This window comes from Halyomorpha halys, unplaced genomic scaffold (genome assembly GCF_000696795.3).
Source record: "Halyomorpha halys isolate HHAL.00 unplaced genomic scaffold, Hhal_1.1 Scaffold35.1, whole genome shotgun sequence".
NCBI lineage: Eukaryota > Metazoa > Arthropoda > Insecta > Hemiptera > Pentatomidae > Halyomorpha > Halyomorpha halys.
This window is the reverse complement of record NW_027106137.1, coordinates 1,225,016-1,245,778: the sequence shown is the minus strand read 5'-3', so window position 1 is coordinate 1,245,778 and position 20,763 is coordinate 1,225,016. Positions and strand designations below refer to the sequence as shown.

The window sequence follows — 20,763 nt, the reverse complement described above, 5'->3', positions numbered from 1 at the left end:
ACACTGGTTTCACTGTCTAATCTGTTTATAACTGAGGGTTAGAATCGATAGCGGGTAAGTGAGGTTTTTAGCCATTTAAGCAAGATGAGTTTGCCTAGGAGTAAAGGGATGGGGGAGATACGCAATTTTTCTTTCCCAAATTCTGTACTACGTATGCTGCGTACCGTTCTGGATAGTCAGAAGTGATTTTGGAACAGACCTACCGGAAACAAACCAAGAGGTAGTTCGGAAGTTGGTAACAATCAACGAGTTCGGGATTTGATGGGTACATGGGACACATTTACTATTATCTACTATAGGTTATTCTTTATCTTTGACTCTTTTTTTTATTATAAATCTTTGACTTTTGTGATTGTTTCTCATTGATTTTTGTTATATCCTGTAGACAAATATATTGACAACCCTTTTCTTACTAGCTATTTCAGAACACAATATTTTCCAAAAAGTCATTTTTGAGATTTAATAATAAGAAGAAAAAAAACTGCCTCTTTTGAAGTTTAAATTTGTTGTGAAACAGTTAGTGCAACTATTTTCTTAATTTTATTTTAAAATGCAGTAGTTTTAGTCCTAGAATGGTATTTACTAATGATAAATGCAGTAACTTGTGGCTTTTCATAAGAGAGGAAACATGGATTAGACTACTCTCAGCCTTTGTTTACATGAATTTAAATACTTTCATAATTACGTTTTTGGTTTGAGAGTGGAAGGTTTTTCCTCTACCCACTTTACTTGACATGGTAAACATATAGTCTTGCGATATTAATGAAAACTAGTTTTGAAAATCTGATACGAGGAATTTTTATTTGTAACGTTACAGAAGTAGATAGAGGAGAGAAAAGGAAAGAAAAATTTCTACACATGTATACTTTTCGATGTATGATCAAATCCAGTTTACTATTTTTTATAAATCTTTTCCTTCTTTTATTTTGGCAATTTATTATTTATTATAATTTATTATTATGTATTTAAGGAGAAGACTTTGAACAACTTTAATCCAAACAGTTTTCAGCTCAAAACATGCAGAAAGCCCAATTTAAATTGGACTTTAAACCATAGGTAAAGGATAAAAAAATATATATATATTGAATTGGTTGTTCTGTTTGTGAGATAATCGTGGTGCTAACAGACTAACAAATGACCAAAAACTTTCGTTTTGTTTTTTTAGATTCAGGAGGGTCCAAATCATATAGATCCTATGAAAACTCCCCATCGAAATTTAATTACAATACTTTCTTTAACAAGAAGCGGTAAGAAAAGTAAATAATTATTAAGTTTCCAAAATTTTAATTACCGTTGAACACCAATCATCTACTAAAAGCTTTATAAAACTTGACGAATATTCCACATTCATTAAGGTAAAACTTTAAAATGGGGATTGTGGGTTATCCTTTTTTTTCAAACTGAATCCTGAAATTCATAGCCAAAAATTCCATATGTATTCCATATAAAATACGTTGAATTTTCATAATTAATTTTAATATTAAGGTTAATATAGGTTAGCAATGCTATATCATATCCTAAACAGAAAATCCAAATTAAAATCAGAAACAGCTATTCTTATTTTTAAAACAATTCTCTGGCCACTGCTGATGTACGACTGGGGAGCGGCATCTTCTACGAAAAGGAAAAAATTACATCCTTTTCAAAATAAAGTCCTAAGGATTTCAGTGGATGCTCTTTGGTTCATAAGAAGTAGCCAATTGCATCGGGAATTACAAATGGAGCAAATAGAGGATTACATAAAAAAAACGGTTCATAAAGTTCCACCCCCATTAACCGACAGTGATCTACAACTTAAGAAACACAACCTCAACCCAGGAGCCTGGAAGACCAGGCTGCTGCAGGATATTCTGTTATAAATTCTATATTTATTAATTCTATACTATTTTATTTATGACAATTTTTTTTCTCTCTCTTCGTCTTTTTTACAAATTAACTTTTTTTTACCCATTAGAGGGATATTTTTTGTTTTGTTAGGTCTACGTATTTCGTTATTTTTGTTATTAATTTTACTTTTCTATCTTATTATTTTTATCTATTTATTTTATCTTCTTTGTTTAATTATAACGTTGTATATAGTTAGGGGTGTCTTTTGTACGAGACTACGCCGCTTATAATCAATTGTTAAAAAAAAAAAAAAAGTAACGGTTATATCAACCAAGTAAGGCCCACCTGGCCGATCTGGTATTAAATAAATAAATAAGAAAATAATATTCAGGTATTTTTAAAATAATAAGGTAATTTTTCTATCTCGTCACATCAAAATTTTAACTAAAATGTGAGCAAAATTATTAAATAGAAATTAAGTAAAGATTACAATTGGTGAGACATGCTAATGCTCTTTATCAGACAGGTCATTTCAAGCATATAGAAGGAATTAATACTAGTATATTTTTTTTTTTTTCTGGAAAGGCTCTCAGACCTAAACTTCAACAAAGAATCGGGGAAGGAAACGATTATTTACGCTTTGTTTCCTTGTCCTTGCCTTAGGCGTACATAATTTTCTTTCTGCATTTTAACTTTGTCTTTCAATTTAATTTTTACGGAAATTCGTATGCCTTAGCTCTTCTGACCCCCTACATCTGTACTTTATTGACATATAACTTCGCCATGACCTGCCACATATTCTTGTTAAGGAAACTAAACTTCTTCGAAGCAAGTAAACAATAAAGATTGATACAATTTGGTTTGAGTAATGGGTTCCCAGGATCCAGGCTATCTAAATACAAAACTTAGTTTTATTGTGTAAACACATCTTATCATAAGGTGGAAGATATTGTTTACAGTATCTATTTACTTTTCTCTTCGAGTAGAGCACGTCTTCAATCAAGATAGTTACTGTTAGATATTTGTACTTCAGATATAATATGTTAGATAGTCGTTGTGCCTTCTAACTTGATTCAGGAAGAAAATAAATACAAAAAAAATATAGTTTAATCTTTGGTAGAAGTATTGTAACAATACACTTCCAAAACGGTTTGATTTAGTATTATTTTACTATTGCATATCTTTTATGTACCTAGAATAATTTATTTATATATTTTTTCTCTGCTCTATAGAAGATCGCATTCTAGTGAATACTTTTAAACAAAAAACCTCAACCCTATGAAATATTTTTTTAAATAAAATTAGATTAAAATATTTTTATTGAATTAATTTATTATTACTATTATTATTATTTATTTTAATGGAATTTGGGTCAATACTTTAGTATCCGCACTCGTGGGTAAACATATTTTCCTAGACTCAACTCCTGATGCGTATGTTCAAATAGCAAATAGCTTATTTGATTTTTTAAAAAGTTGAAGGGAAGTTATTGAATACTTTTTGTAAAGAGGTTTTATTGTCAATTTATCAAAATTCCATCTACTACGTGCGCCAAAGTATTATCCCTAACGCTATAACAATATATAGAATATAGGTCTACATGAGTATATTTTACTCTTATATCCCTACGTTCATTCCCAAAATTTTCCATATTTTCCAAGGGAATAGAAAAAAACGTTAAAATACAGTGAAACCCGAGATAGCAACGTAATTTATATCCCTACATTAATAGACTACTGCTTTTTTTTTTGTTTCTACAAAAATAAATTATTAAAATAATATTTGTCATGAAACGATCATTATTAATTTAGCATCTTAATTATAATTATTTTGTTTGTAACATCTATTAAAAAAACTATATATTTTAAATTAACAAATTTCAAACTATTAATATAATTAGTTCAATAATTCTTCCCTCAGACGTAAATTAATTTTAAATTAATGTTTATAATTCTATTAATTCTTGAACTTTATCAATGTAGCTGTTTTAATCATTATAACTGATATCAACTCTCTTATTATTAATCTCATATTAAATTTGTTATTCTATCTAGCAAATATATTTATTCTATAAAGAAATTATCTTATTAATGCTCTTATTTTATAATATTAATTAAATAAGTGATAAGTATTCTAAGTGGCATTCACCCTAGCAGTATAAATACAAAATGAAGAAATGAGGGGGTTCATTAACCTAAAAGTGATGATGTCGATATTGACCCGCGGTCAGGACAAGACGACCCTCATAATTAGCCATGACCTCTCCTAACTATCCCATGATTGATGACTAATCCATGGAGCTGTTTTGTATAAATGAATTTGAACCATAGCTATGCAGTTTTTTTTTTTGTTAAAAATAAATTTAGAATCAAAATTAGGGGGGAGAAAAAACTCTAATATAAATTTAATTCAAATATTAGGTCACATACATACAAATTAAAATTTAATAATAATAATAAAGGCTTACCGAACCCGAAAGTCGGTCTACGCCTCGGAAGTTTACCCGTCGGTTCAGTGTTAATTAACATTTTAGGTATCCGCTTTTTATTAAGCCCTACAACCTTACACGCCCATCTTATACGCCACAATGCTATATCTAAATTATCCTGTTAATTCATCCTTTTTCGGCCCGATTATTTTGAGTAATAGTTGAGAAACCTCAAGGCTCTGTTCTTCTCTTATTGTAAGAGGTTATGTATTGCAACGATAAAGAATAGTAGGAAGGATAATAGTTTTGGAAATTATAACTTTTAAGTTTTTGGTAGAAGGCGCGAGATAAGCAATTTCGGAATTGGAAAATAAGAAGCATTTCCCGCTTTCAGTCTCGCTTTTGTTTTTAAAAAAAACAACGAAATTTCTCTTGTTTCTAGTAGACCATGTATTTTGTTTTATCAGTATTTATTTCAAGGCCTAGTTTCTTACTCGAGTTTTTTTAAAGTAGTTTCATTTACTCCTATAGTTTCGTTGTCCTCACCCAATAAATAAAACGAAATAATCAGCATTAAAATGTAATACAAAATTTAATAATAAGATAAAATTTAAAATGAATAGCCAACTATATATCGCAACTTAATTTAATAGTAGCTTATCTGACAAAAAATGTTTTAAATTGCACATGTTCCAAAGATAGTTCTGTCTCTATTGGGTTCTAGGAGACTAGAGGTATTCATGAGCTTTAGTTTAACATGTTAAATGGAAAAGGTTATGTTAAATGGAGAATTATTTTCTTCTTTTACCATGTTAAAACGATATAAAATGTAACATGGCTGAGAGTCTGTGACTAAGTCTGTTAAATGGATAACTGCTGAGCTTGTCACCGTTTTAATTTTGGTAGTATTAGGTTACTTACTCGTAGTTTGTGTTTGTTTTTCTTTTGTCTTGTGTTTTGGACTTTTTAAAAAAGACAACCAGTAGCCAAACCTTTACACTTATTTTAAGCATGTTATAATAAATTACTTTAATCAAAACTTAGAAGTAAACAATAACATGAAGTTTTAGAAGGAAAGGTTACTAACAAGTTGCTCAGAAAATCCGTTAGGAGCTCTTATGCATTTCCTATTTAACATGACTTTAAACAGGACTGCTTACAATGCTATATTTATGACATTTGATATAGCAAAAATTTTAAATTTAACACAGTATTATGAATTCCCCTACTGCCTCAAAGCTAGTAGGGCTTTCACAAAGTTACCCCAGTTTACGGTACAATATACTGAATACGTCAAATACAAAATAAATATTTTTTTATTTGATTCCCATAATAATGGCATGTGTTTTTTGTTAGGGGTATGGTATATTTTGTAAGCACTTTCTAATTAAATATAACAGGTAACCTTAAAATACCAAAGGTAGTAAAAGGTAAGACACAACACGAATTACTTTTCTTTTTCTTACACCGTAATGCACTTACTAATTCACATTTTATTTCTGTTTTAGAGGGTTCGGGAAAAAAAAAAAAAAAAGCACTTTCTAAAAATTACACATTACTAAAGAATAATGTCATTACCATTTGCTACAATATGCAATGTGCAAAATAATAAGAAAAAATGTGTTAAAAAATTAGAAATTAAAATTGAAAGCAATAACAATCTATGTAAAATGTTGACTTATTTTTTATTTCACTTTTTCCCTGGTATTTGGACATAAATTACAAATTATTTCATTGTAAATTCAATTTTCTATATATTTTATTCTCAACACTGTGTTCATTGGCTTTGTTACTGAAGTGATAGTTTTGCAATTAAAAAACAAATAAAATACGATGAAACTGATACCTACTTACACTTCGAATTCTTGTAGGCCAGTCAGAAATTTGACCAATGAAATATATTTTAAAATTGTAAAGCATTCCAGCCGTCTTGCCGTTTTAGTTGTTGTAATTGTTAAAATTTGCGCATCGAAAGGAATTTCAGGACTTGGCAGAGGAATGTGAGGAATTTGTCTTGGACCAGATTCCGCTTCAACAGTCTCCATTCAAATAAATATATAAAAGAAAATTTTATAATTCCACATTATTCAAATATTAAAAAAATTACTCAGACTTATTAATTAATTGAAAAGATCCCAAAATTGGATGACTATCAAATTAATTTTTTATAACCGGGAAGATTCGAAAGAAAAATTCCACTATCAAATAGAGAAAAACAAAATCAAAAACGAATGAGAAAGATGGGATAAGGTGATTCAATTTCGCCCTGAAACGAAGTTGGCAAGCTTTTTAATTGAATTTTCAAACCAGTCGGCGAAATTGTTTTTCTTTTCCTCTGAAAATGGCTTGTTTCTGATTTCCCGAGTTTTACCCGTCTGAAAACTTAAATTATTTTTTCATCGTAGATAATTAATATGAAGAGAATCAATAAAATCACCTCTTCGTGTACATTGTTTTTCTTATGGGTACTTTAATTTTAAATTTGCTAAAATATATATGTTTATATATGATTAATAGAAGAAAAGTTTGAAAACATTATTTAAATTTCCCTAATGTTAATAAAATGGACCATTTATTAATCATTAAAAATTATTTCTTGAAAGACCTAGGAAATTTAGAAAAAAATATTAGTTAAGATATATGCATAATGTATGCTTTTTTTTTTTTTAGTTACCAACGATGCAAATAATTCAGGCTTTGAGCCGAGATTGAAAACGGTTACGGGTACATATTACCCAAGGTGAATGGCAAGAGTAATTTGATGGTTAGAAAAGAGGGACTGAGGGTTGGTTTAGCGAATCCCTTGCCCTGTCTCTTCATCCTACCTATATTACCGGACACCAAATTAGGCGGGTCTGACAAACTGCGGTGTTGCCAACCAATACAACCCTCCCTCCACATCTCATCTCCTGACGGAAGATTTGGAATCCTTTACTACACGTTGCGTAGTTCGTTTTAATAATATAAATATTGTCGAAACTAAATTTCTTAATGCCTACACTATCCTTAAATACATAAAGTAATGTCAATTGATTATTATTATGAATTCAATAAGCATTCCCAATAACAATTTTTTAATTAAAATCTTTCAATTCAAAAATTAATAAATAGCATTTATCCTAAATAACAACAGTTAATTTTTTAGTATAAATTAATAACTGGAACCAATTCTTTTTACTACACACGCAATTCTTCAATAAAACGTAATATCAGTTAAGCCACTATTTGCAATACTTTCAGAAGAAAACAAGATAAAACTAAAAATCATTAGTATCAAAATATTTGAAACATTTAATGAAAATAACCAAAAGAAATTTTCAATTACAAATCTATACCTTTGAAACCTGTACGTTTACTTAAAATATAAGTAATTGGGCGTAACGAGGTACATGGCGTGTATGTTTTTCTTGAATTTAGCTGGTAGTTCTGTGTATTTTTAAACCGTTGATACCAAATGTGGTGATATTAGCCAATTATAAGGTTCGGAAGGCCATTTATCAGAAAATTCTGTAGTGTTTTATTATAATTTTGTCAAAACATTAAATATACTAAGTACATTGGATTTGGTTTTGGCTCATTATTTTCAATAAAAAAAAACAACAGAAAAAATCTCCCTCCCCCCCAAAAAAAATCATCCCCTCAAATTTTGACGTGAAGATATCGAATCTGTAAACTCACTAGATATTTTATTATTTGTTTTTTACTAACTTAAAAAACAATTACTTAAAATAATAAACAATTGCGTGATATTTGCTCCGAATTAGAGTAGATGTGGGGTCAAATATTCTAGATATTATAGGAACTTGTACCTTGTCTACTTTATGTACTAATTTTTTTTCTCATAAGTATCGGAAAACCTGGTAGGAGCGTATAGTTGGCAAATCATGTAAATAATTGTACGCCTCCAAAGAGTATGACAGACCATTCGAGGATCGCTGGACTAACGATTAGCGTCTTAATACCAAAATGATTGAAAAAAATAATTTGAAAAAATTAAATTTTCTATAGGCAGACACACACCAATTAGCAGAAACCAACGTTCCATCTTTGCAGAAATGCTGCAACTTTAGCAATTGCTGCAAGAAGTTATACAACGACTGTAAGAATCCATTATGTGGGCAGCAACATTTGAAAGTTTGAGGTTTCCTCTTATTACTACAAACAATAAAATAGATTTACTTGAAAATGGTATAGTTTCATTAGTAAAATTCTTAGAGAATAGAGTGTCTATAAAGTGCCAATATATTTGGTGTACAACTTATTTTTTAGTTGTAATATCTATGATATTTTCCGTCTTCATATAGCAATAGCAATTATTCCCATTATCTTTGAATTATTTATCATTTTTATTTGTGTATTTTTGATATCTACCAATAGACCAATTAATAATAATTGTTTATTGGATTTAAATTTATTTTAAGTAAAAAAAATAAATCAACTTGGAATCACAATTTTATTTTTTTAGATGAGTTAAATTTTCTTTCATTTGAACTAATTTTGGTTTTACTATTTCAAGAAAGATATTATATAATTTCTCGTTCAAATCCCAAATAATTAATGTGTACACCACAAAGGCAAACAATTTTAGCTTTAAATAATTTTTGAACAGTTGGATATGGTTGCCATTACCAACCATTAACAGAATAAGATGTTATTTCTTACTAAAAAATTAATAGAACTTTATCCATAGATTTGAAAAGCATAAAATACTAAGTTGGACTTTTTGATTAGAAATATAATATTAGAATAATTAAATTAAACTTTTTGAAGGTTTATAAAATTATTACTGAGGTAATGAATGAAAACGCTTATACCAATAATATTGATAAAGGTAACATTATCATTATGATAATGTTACCTTTATCAATATTATTGGTATTAATAAGATTTATACCAATAATATTGATATAGGATAAAATGATTTACCTAGAGAAAACTGTGGATAACAGAGAGCTGTTTTCTGTGGAGTGTTCGCCTGTAAAAAAAAAAAAATTAATCTCACATTCAGGAAAAAAAGATAAAAACTATAAAATAAACAGTTGTTTGTCAAAGTTCCATTCCAGTTTAATACGATGTTTTTTTTGTTTTGTTTCTCTATATAACAAACCATTCTCATTCAATTTCATTTTTTTTTTAGTTTTTTTGTTTGTTTGCTTTTGTTTAGTGGCGCCAAACTTCATTGGGTATCTAAGCCATTTATATTTCATTTATTTTTTCTTATATTCATTGAATTTTATTTATTTTTTAATTTGATTATTTATTATTGTGTTTATTTATTTTATTATTATTATTATTATTAATATTATTTTATTGATTTATTTTTTCTTCTGTTCATTGTTATATTTTTGTCAGTAAATCTTGTGATTTTAGAAACTGAAACACTAATTCTATTGTTTTATCATCGTCTCTGAGGATTTTTGAAATATATGGGTTTAGTCCTAAGCTATTTAGGTGTGGTGTGAAATATGGGAATTATTGGAAAAGATGGCTTATTGTCAGATTGTTGTTGCAATACTGGCAGTTCGGAGGCGTTTCTTTTGAACTAAGATAGGATTGGGTGAACCTCGTATGGCCTATTCTCAGCCTGGTCAGTACAACCTCCTTTCTACGGCATCCTTTTTAATTGACTCATTGGGCTTTCATTCCATAAAGATTGCCATTTTTTGTTTTGTTTATTCTTCCATACAATTTCGAAACAAATGCCTCGGTTCCTGAAGTAACGATTGATATCCACTCGATCAACGTTTCACCTATTGAGATCTATTCAGGACCTAATAGTAACTAACAATTACAGTTAATGATATTATTGGATAGAAGCCTTACTCAAGGGAGCACATCAAATGTCAATAAGTCAAACTATATTGATGAGTAAGATAGCTAAACTCAAACAGCTGGTTATATAGGGTTTTTTTTTAAGCCCGATAGTACTTGAAATTGTAAAAAATAACACAAAAAATTAAATTGTAATCAAAATTTTTTTTTTATTCGAAAGATCAATACGTGACATTAACATTTGAAAATGATTTCGGGCATATGGGCACCGCGGCTGTTCTTGACGAAGCGCATTCTGTAAAATTGTGTTCAGCGATGAGGCGCATTTTTGGCTAAACGGGTTTGTTAATAAGCAAAATTGCCGCATATGGTCGTGCGATTTGACACCTCTCGATTATTTCCTGTGGGGCTACGTGAAGTCACTGGTTTATGCTGATAAACCAGCAACAATTGACGCCTTGGAGGCCAGCATTGTTCGTGTTATTCGTGACATACGGCCAGCAGTGCTCGAAAAAGTGGCCCAAAATTGGACGTCCAGAATGCGCTTCGTCAAGAACAGCCGCGGTGCCCATATGCCCGAAAACATTTTCAAATGTTAATGTCACGTATTGATCTTTCGAATAAAAAAAAAATTTTGATTACAATTTAATTTTTTGTGTTATTTTTTACAATTTCAAGTTCTATCGGGCTTAAAAAAACACCCTATATATAGGCCATTACTTGATTAATACATACTGATTGACTTTAAACAGTATAAATCATTATTTGAATAATGTGAAATATGCTTAGCGTAATTGAAGATTTGATGCCGATGTCATTATTTGCATATCTACCTAAATCAGCTTTAATGTAACCTTTCTACCTACATTTCGGTTTATTCCTCAGATGTTTATCAATCGGCTCAACCCCCATATACTTTAAGGGATTGGTTCATTCATCTTATTCGCTGATATAGTATCACTACAATTCTAATCACCGGGTGTAGTTCATACAATTTCATGTGATACATCAAATATGCTTCGCTGGTCCAAATCATTCATACAATACTTTATTACTAAAATCCTTAAGGTGTTGTTCTTCCCTCAACGCAAACGGCTACGTTTTTATCCGTTAAGAATAGTAGGAAGGATACAATAATTTTGTAAATTTTTAATTCTCAACTTTCTGGACAAATAAAGGCAAATAATTTAAATAAAAACTATAAATTAAATTTAAAACTATTGTATTTTTTTTAAAATTTTTATATCTAATGTTTAGTAATGTTTATGTAACATCGTTCTGTAAGATTGTAATGTTAAAATAGCGATAAAGTATTTGTTGTAGTTAAAGAGATTATTTCAGGTCATAAAATGTAAAGTTTGTACAGTATATTATCTATAGTAGAAAATTTAGATTATCCTTTAACTAACTCAGAAATTTATAAATATATAAACTGGTATTGTCAATTATTATCTATTAATTTACAGTATTTATTTAAGGAATGTTAAGTACTGCAAGTTTGGTTTAGTTTGCATAACTAATTATAAATAATCATTGTTTATATTAAGCTATTTATACAAATGGTGTACCATAAAACTGGAGCGTAATTTAAACAAGGGCGTCTTTATCTGCTAGACCTAATTTCAGGGAAATTAGAGCACGTACGCCCCTTTGTAGTTTGAAACGAAAACAGTTTTACTGAGCTAAATTTACTAATATCTTGAGATATTATGTTCTTAGTGTCATGTAAATTGCTCAAGAGTGATAATAATAATTTTTTTTATGATCTGTAGAATGTTCTTAAATTGCTCTTGAAAGTTTTATTGTTGTAACGAATTTTGTATTTACTGCTTTTTAGAACAACATGTAGGTAATGCTACGACAAGCAAGTTATGAAATCCGAAGTTATATTTTAACATGGATATTCTGGGAGAATATTGTGGTTTCCTTATACTAGGAAAATAGGGATTCAATTTTCTCTTGAAGATTCCTAGAAACATTAACAGTAATTATTATATAGTATGTTTCGTGTGCGAATGTTTATTCTTATTATATGTATTATTATTAATGTTTGTATTCTGCATTCATCAATAAACCAACATACCGCTGATGATGTGTAAATATTGTATCTTTTTGGACATAGGTATAAGTTAAAAAAAAAAAAATCGTAAAATAGATTCCAGAGTTCTAGATTAAATAGATTTGTACATTTATATATCTTTCTTGCATTACAGAAAAATAAGAAATAGAAGAATTAAACCTTAATTAACATAACATCTTGTACACAATTATTCGAATTGTTCCGAATGCTAAGTATTTGATTCTAGTTTATTCTTGGTTGGTACGATAGTGGGTTTGGTTTGACTTCATTGGTCTGGTTAATGCTGGATAGGTGAGGAGTTCAAGCACAAAATAATTTATACTTTCCCAAATTGTAAGCAACACGACAAATAACTCTCACTCATCTGTTGTATTTGATATTAAATATTAAACTGTTAAAATATTTGATTGATATTATACTATAATATTAATATTATTTTTATCTAATATACATCATTACGCAAGATTCTGAGAATAGATTCGAGAAATCGATTAATGATTTCATCAAAAAACGATCTACGATTTTCTACTCCAATTTAGGCAATCTAACTTCACCATGAAGACAGGGGGCCCAGAATGATCCAAGAGCTCCTTTTATAAACTCGGTATTTGTATATTAATATTTTCTTTTTTTTTCTCCCTAACTATTTTTCAGTGCAAATCAACAATTATATTTTTTTTGTTAATTCTTTAAATAATTTGTTATTTTTTTTATAATAGTTAATGGTGATAGCGTTACAAATAGTCTTCTGCACGAGACTAAGGGGTCAGAGATCTAAAAAGGGATAGTGAGGTCAAAGATTTCCTATTGCGATAGTTCTTAGTCGTTAGTACACCGCTTGGAAGTAGCTTCTTTTGAAAAATAGGTTTTTGTATACATACTATCATCACAGGACTCCATTGTATCAATGTTTATTTTTCAGAAATGATTAAGAAGCTTGGAGGAACTACTACCATATGCTCATTTTTACTAACTATAATTGTTTACTCTTTTTTTTATTATAATTTCATTAGATTTTTATATTCCCGAAACGAACTAAATTGAAATTTGTTATTAGTATCCCAAACAAATGATTGAGCAAATTTCTTAAACTTACGAGTCCACTTTCTGGTCCCCAGTAGTCTCGACTCTTACAATTAAAATTCGTTTCAACGCGTATCGGCCTAGCAAAAAGCGAAAAAAGAAAATTAGGCAGCTTACTCTTCTTTATATTAATATAAGAAATAGAAAGTATTTCACTAATGTATGGTTTTCAAGTCGAATAACATGTTGTCTATACTTCTGCATAGTTTTTAGAGAGTTCTTGCATTTTAATTGATTTTTCTAGAATAAAATTCAAAAACATTAAAGTGCAAAATATGAAACCTTTTTTTAAGTAAAACTTCTAATGTCTAAACTGAATCAGAAAGAGGATATATTAGTATTGTATAAATACAGAAAAAACGAGATCTTTTTCACAAAAAGTTTTATTTATTTTAATAAATTCTACTCTAAAATCAGTCGCTTTGAAGCCGTCAAAATAAAAAATGACAGTTGAAATAAAAAAATATTGAATTATATTGGAACTTAAAATGCCTGTTAATTTTTTTTAGAAAATAACTCCATTTTTTCGTAGACAACACAATTGGCACTGTGAATATCTTTGGAAAGTAGGTATTGAATTATTTCCGATAAATACCAGCCGTTCATTTTATTTTAGAAAAACCTAGAATTTTGTTTATTTAGTTTTAGTACTGAATATCTTCTATGTCTATGTATCCTATATCAAAAGTTCCTGCTTCTTTACTATAGGTCTTCAAACTATCTTAAATAACTTCTTCAAGTTAGAGTAAATTTGAGCTCAAATGGTGATCTTTCGTTCAACGGTCCCTGATATGCATATTCATCCAATATAACGAATAATCAACATTTTGTGAATATATTTTTGCAAATATCATGAAAAGTGCGGTCAATAACGGTACGCCAATATAATAAAACTATTTAAAAATAAATAATAAGTTTTCTATTATCTTTATATATTCGATCTATCGAGAATCTATAGCATATGGTCAACTATTAGATAGATAAATATCTACTTTATTTATTGATAAATATTAAAATCTGTCATAAACTTGGGCAATGAGTAATAGTGCTAATTGAACACATTCATACCAAAAATTAAAAATAAAATAACATCTCTATATGAAATAAACAGAAAAATAAAATTAACATAATCTAACCAAGTAAAATAAATTATTTACAATCTCGACCTGAGGATCCCCGAGCCCACTCTGTCCCCCGTGTCCCTATCTCACATATGTGGGGGAGAGCAGGGCCCTTCAAGATCCCAGGGCAGCCCTCTCATCGCGTCGCTGGTAATGAGCCAATGAAAGTTGAGTAAGCGCACTAAAGGCGCAATCACTCCAACATGAGGTACTTCTCGCCATTGCCAGAACTCCAACTGTCGATTTTATTTTCCAAAAGGTCTCATGCCCTCTGTCGTTTCAACTATCGAGGTGGATTGTTAAGATGGACGGAACTGAATAAGGATTGAACCAAAGGCTGATTAGATTTAGGTTACGATTGTGACGGAACCAGAGATGCCAGGTTCCTTTTCTCCAGTCATTTTTACGAAGGACAGTCCTGGTTTAACAGTTCTTGAGGGTCTTCTGGGTGGTCATGTAGTCTCTTCCTGTCTCGGACCTGTCCGATTTCTGGAAGATAGGGTACATCTGACTCTCCCTATAATACTTGCCTAGGTTTGTTGCATTCAGTGGATTTATGTTGTTCTCCAACGTTGACGCACGTTGGTAGATGATGATTGTAATGTTTAGAATGGTTATACTCTTGACAATTGTGATATTGAACTATTATTCGTTTAGGGTAGGGTTTATCAACTACTACACTGGTGTAGTAAAGTCGGTTTACTTTAACCGACACGACGCTATTTTATTTTTTTCAATATCTTTGTTTTTCTTTTGTACTTTGTAACCCATGTTCGTCAGTTCTTCTTTAACGACTTCCGGTGGTGTTGAGGGGTATAGTTGTTGCTTGACCACTCTGAATGTCCTCTCTTGGCGTAGCTGGTAAAGTGGTAGTCGGCTTTTGTATCTGACAAGTATTTTATGATTTTCCTGTAAGTCTCTACAGTGTCAGGTATTAGTTCAGTTTCTGGTTGTTCGCCTTTGACATATGAATTCACCTGGGATCAGTACTCTATTTAGTTTTTGATAAAAGAGTTGAAAATGTTTAATATTTTTTATGAATATTAGCGTTGGGTAGAGTTCTCTAGGTGTCTATTAAGCTTCAATATTTTCAACAGGTGGTCAACTTTTAATCTTCCGATATTTAAAAAAATTATATTAAATTTAATCAGCTCCCATTTTGATAGTATAATACATAATCTACGTCTAAAAGTTCCCCAGATAAATAACTAAATTGATTTAAAATTTTGATTAGTTATTATTTAACTATTAAAATATAAAATGTTGTTTTTGAAAAATGATATGACAGGAATGCTTATATCGATTTACTATTCAAGTGAAGTTAGTTCAATACACTATAAAGTTGTTTATAATTATGATCTGTACCGTAAGTAGCAGGTTCGATACATACCTTTTCTTTCCTTGCCCTTACTATTAAAGGAAGTTCCGACATTGCTGAAACTAACTGAATTTATTAGGCGGGCTCATTAAATTTAGACATAAAGATAGGTATAGCTAAGCTGACTGGGCGACCTTACTCTTCCTTGAACTAGGTCATATTTGCCTTGAAGAAATGGGACTCTTTTTTGATTTTATTTTTTACAGTAACTTATAATCAGTATTCGTAGATCAATCAACTATAATAATAAACGGCGCCTTCTTGGCCGTTCTGCTCTACTCCGGCAATTTTTAACGCAGAGCCAGCACCAAATAAGGGAACTAATTTTGAATGAGAATTACGTAAGTATAAATTATTTTAATTAAAAAGATCTTTGTCTGACATTACAAAGCCACTGTTTTGAAAATGGAGGCCAACCGAATTTTTTGAAAAATATAATTATTATTAAACATTTGGGTTATTTTCTGTTTAAAAAAAAATTACATTTTTAACTAAATTATACAACATGTACAGTAAATGCCATTGAAAAGTAGATATTGTATAATTGCAGGCGCACTTCATCGTTCACATTCATTTTTTTTTTAATTTATTTATTTAATATAATTTACAACTTTACAAAATAATACAATAAGTAAATATGTTGTATGTTTCATATACACTTGTAAATCTTGGGAAGGAATCACCCATTGGTGGTACTTCGAACGTTAATTTAAATTAGAAGGTCCCGCAGCCATCTTCTTTTCTGACGCCTCGGAGGAATATCAGGGATTGTTAAGGATGAAAGATTAAGAATTAATGGGTTAAGATGGATGAGGAGTTTGGAATGAAAAGGCGCATATCAGTTTTGGGCCAAATCTGCAACGAATGGGATGTTAAGATCTTTGTGAATGAGTTTATTTGTAACGTAATAAGCAGCATCAAGGATTTTACGTAGGATTTTGGATTGTAAGGATCCAAGGATCCCGCATCCATGCGGGAGGAATTTGCACATTCATTTTAATCTATAAAAATATAAAATTTTATATCTACAATAAATTCAAAGCTACCAAACCTTACTAAACAATTGTAAGAACCTTTCCTAAAGAGAAAATATGTTGAAATTCGAGCCTTAACATCGCCCAAAGTTTAGCTAATTCGTTTTTTTTTTTTTTTAAATATTTTTTTCCGAATATCTAGAAATCATTCTGAATTTTTTAGGGTAATTAACAGCAACTATAAATCTACTAATAGTTACTATAATATAGTTTATGATGTTATGAAGTTTATTAACTAGCTTTAATTTGAGTACATTTAGACATCTTATAGGTCTTGTTGTTTTATTAATACGAGAAATTTATTTTGAAATCAATTTCAATTCGAATTTCATTTGACAAATATCATGGATTTAATAAACTTACAGATGTCTATATGCATTCAAATTGAAGCTTTATAAATGCACCATGAACTTGTTCATGTAAAAAAAAATCAAAAAATTTGATTTGTAAGTAAAATTGTATCTCTGAAACTACTGAACGTGAGAATTTCTATTAGAACTTAAATAAAAACTTTTTAAATAGACTATAAAGTACTTTTAAATGATCTTTTTCACAGGAGTAGTAAGCTTTACTGATATTTGCCGAAATAAATATTAAAAATGTGGATATTTCAGCTTTTGGAAAAAAACATTTGGTTTTGAAAAGCTCTATCTAAGAAACTATTTGGCCTACAGATGTCAGTATTCATTTGAAAGCCTGTGCCATGGACTATAAAATGGTTATTAAAAGATAATTAAAATATTATTATAATTAAGCTATTACGGTGATTATTATAGTAGAAATAGTTGGTTTTAAGATATTTGCCAAATTAAATTGATAAAATGTTTATTATGTAATAAAAAAAATTGATTTTGAAAAAATTATATCACAGGAACTTTAATTTGATTTTTTATTTCGCGCATTGCACTTTACAAAGTCTATGTATTCAAAAAATTAAAAATTACGATAATTGAAGGCGACAAACCGAAAACCCAGGAGGTTAGCTACACTCTGTGTTAAAGCCAAACGAAAGATTTATTTTTATTTTTTAGTGACCTCACTAGTTGACTTTTCAATCATATCTTCTTTTTTTTATCTTTTTTTAGTAATTAAAATAGCTGCTACTAGTTAGTTGGCTAAAATACTTTATGAGATGGGCTTCCATAATATTTGAGTATACAGTTAATAAAGATTTCGTTCCAAGAACATTGTAGAATGAGGAACTATTAAACATCGAGACAAACTGATTGGTTCTTCTAGGCAGTCTACTTCATGTATTACATAAGTTGATTCGTAATCCTTCACCCTTTAGGAGGAGACTCGATTCCCCAACGCCCCTCTGCATAAGTTTTGAAGTCGACTGCAAATTTTACGAGGCACCAGATTCGTGCGTTCCTGGTGCTTTCAACCACACATCACCACTGTTTAGCGTAGGAGTACAGTGTTTCGAGCGTTGTTGGTATTACTTACTAAATTGTTACTAGCCCTTCACCGTTTTAACGACGGCGGTCTTCTTGGAAGAAATTCGGAGATTTATTAATTTTATATTCGACATGCACATATCGATGAGCTCTTAGGCTTCCACCATCTGTGAGTGACTTTCTTTTATTATTGTATCAAATATCGAATGTTTTGTTTTCTGTTCATTGCATTATATTAGAGTTTTTTTCGGCCAAGACTCCCACGGGAGTCCTATTACTGCCTAACCATGAATGGGGGTCAAAATTTTTCATTTTATGGGACCGACACTCAATGAAAAAATTCAATACCCCAGGCCGGATTCGAACCGGCACCGCTAATAGACATCAAATTGATAAGACTGTGTCTTAACCACTGAGCTACAGGAGGCTGCTATAGGAGAGTTAATTTTTTTTTTTGTTTCTGTCTATTCTATAAGATTAAGGTTCCGATTTTTATAATTAATCATCATATTTTTTATCTTATTTATTTATTATTATTTCTTTAATTAGAGATCGAATCCTTTTTGTTTGTAAATACATTTCATTGTCTTTGTTTATACATAATATTAATTCATTTGTGAGTCAACTGGAATTTTTTTTCATAATTTTTTTTATTATTTTATATTCAGTATTACTTTGTGTTTATCTTTATTTTATGGTCCTCTGTATATCATTATAATTAAATCAGGGATTAGGATTTTCTTTTCACTCTTGGGGAGAGGTTGGTATATTTTCATTTACGAAAAGCCCCTCGCTCCAACACTATGCTTTTAATCAATTTGACAGTAGAACCAGGGTCGAAACCAGGGTTTCAGCTGGATGAGTAAACTTAATTTTACTGCTTCAGCTTTTAATTTTACACTGCTCTCCTCTAATAAAAGTCAACAATGCCGTAAGAGTATTTCAGGCAATATATTTGATACAATATATTTTGAAATAATTATCATATTTACATCATTAACTAATTTCTTTAACTGGATAAAAGGAAAAGAAATCAGAAAGGTGAAACAAATAGTTTTTAATTTAAAAATTAAAGTTTAGTTTGAAATTAGGTACCGTTTAAATTTTACAACAAGGAGAAAGTTACCCAATAGCCCACCCAACATAAAAATTATATTGAAAATTTGACCAAACCAACAAATATTAGTATTAGTGTAGTATAATATGAGGAAGTAAAGTTTTTTTTCATGCCAGCATTTCTCAATATTTCTCATTCTCCGTTTGCATTTTTTTTTTTTTTTTTAAGAGATTGTCTAAAATGTAATTATACATAATTACTCTAGTATTTACTGGTAAAATTTTAATGGGTTCAACTCAGATTGGCGTGTTTTATAATTTAGCATTGGAAATAAAAGAACCATCCCTTTCAACCTCGGTCACGGAACGTCTCCGAAAAAAGGCGTGACTTGATACGGCGAACTCTGGGAGTTCCCAACCTATTTCCTGAATGACGACCTTGGGCTATCAGATATTATGTCAGAGCTGCCTACGGAATTCCGCTTATGTGACGTTACTTCAACGTAATGGGTTTTTACTTTCTTCGGACTCAAATTCATATTTGATTTCTCTGAAGAACTCTCAGAATAACAAGACAAACAACTGTCCATGATATGGCCTCGTATGTGACATTTAATTCTGATCCGGGAGAAACCTGAAATCCTCAATTACTTTTGAAACTTCCTGATTGGAACAAAATATAGGACCAGTTCTAATGTTTTAAGAAGGAAAAAATATCATTAGTCAATAACTACGAAATTACTAAAAGAAATAATTACAGTAGATTGTTCCTGATGTTTGCATCGAAACTAAATCGATATTTTATTATTACCGTTTTCAAAGTTATTAATGACTTTTTCTTTTATTAGTATTTATTTTGATGGAAAAAAAACAAGATGCACTACAGGTATTTAGTAATGTGGAAAACACAAATCATTAGTTCTGAGTTAGTTGCGAATTATTAGATATTAACGACACCTAAAATTTTGATAAAAATGATACCATCAAGTTTTGTATAGGATGCCGTACACTTAAATCGTCGAGTTTCAAAGTATTAACATTTCAACACATGAACGTTAACACTCGGCAATGATGTCGACTGTGGGACCAATAGCTTGGCACCTTCCAGCTCTAGGTAGAGAGTCGATGCCCTGGAAAATCGGATCAGGACAGACCTTCAGGCAATCAAAGAATATGATTTGATTGAAACCTAGGAACTCCGCGACAGGAGCGAAACTGGAGTTTTTTTATCGATAGTATTGTTTTTAGCTCTTTGAGGCGTTTCCTCAGACTATCCGCCGAAAAACGGAGTTATGGTAACTCTGCAGCATGTGAAGCATTGTTTGGTCGAGATTTCGCTGTAGAGGTACACCATGGAGCTGGAGTCGGTCAAATGATGGCCTTATATTTTTGGAACTTCAGCCTTAAGGAGAACTGTTGTGACTTTAGCAGTTGTAGGCTTTCTGCTGGCACCGAGAGAGACGGAAGTGGAAAGGTTGAGATACCTTTCCAATGGATTAGGCTCGAATTTGGAGTAAATTTAGAGTTAGTGTCAAATGGGTCTAGTACCAATTTAATCAGATTCTTTCGTCTACTTTATCCATC

The 20,763-nt window shown here is 30.3% G+C and overlaps 1 protein-coding gene and 1 long non-coding RNA gene across 3 annotated transcripts in view; one reads left to right on the top strand and one right to left on the bottom strand.

Annotated features, from left to right (window-relative positions):
* The window catches only part of LOC136797356 (uncharacterized), a 493,983-nt gene that overhangs the window by 75,865 nt on the left and 397,355 nt on the right, over positions 1–20,763 (top strand). The window lies entirely within an intron of this gene.
* Positions 1–20,763, bottom strand: part of LOC106686316 (uncharacterized) — a 58,215-nt gene that overhangs the window by 32,198 nt on the left and 5,254 nt on the right. For both annotated transcript variants that reach the window (XM_067053702.1, XM_014429536.3), the window contains exon 2: positions 9,182–9,230. In XM_067053702.1, coding sequence (XP_066909803.1) covers positions 9,182–9,230 — 49 coding nt within the window. The remainder of the gene's footprint in view (positions 1–9,181; positions 9,231–20,763) is intronic.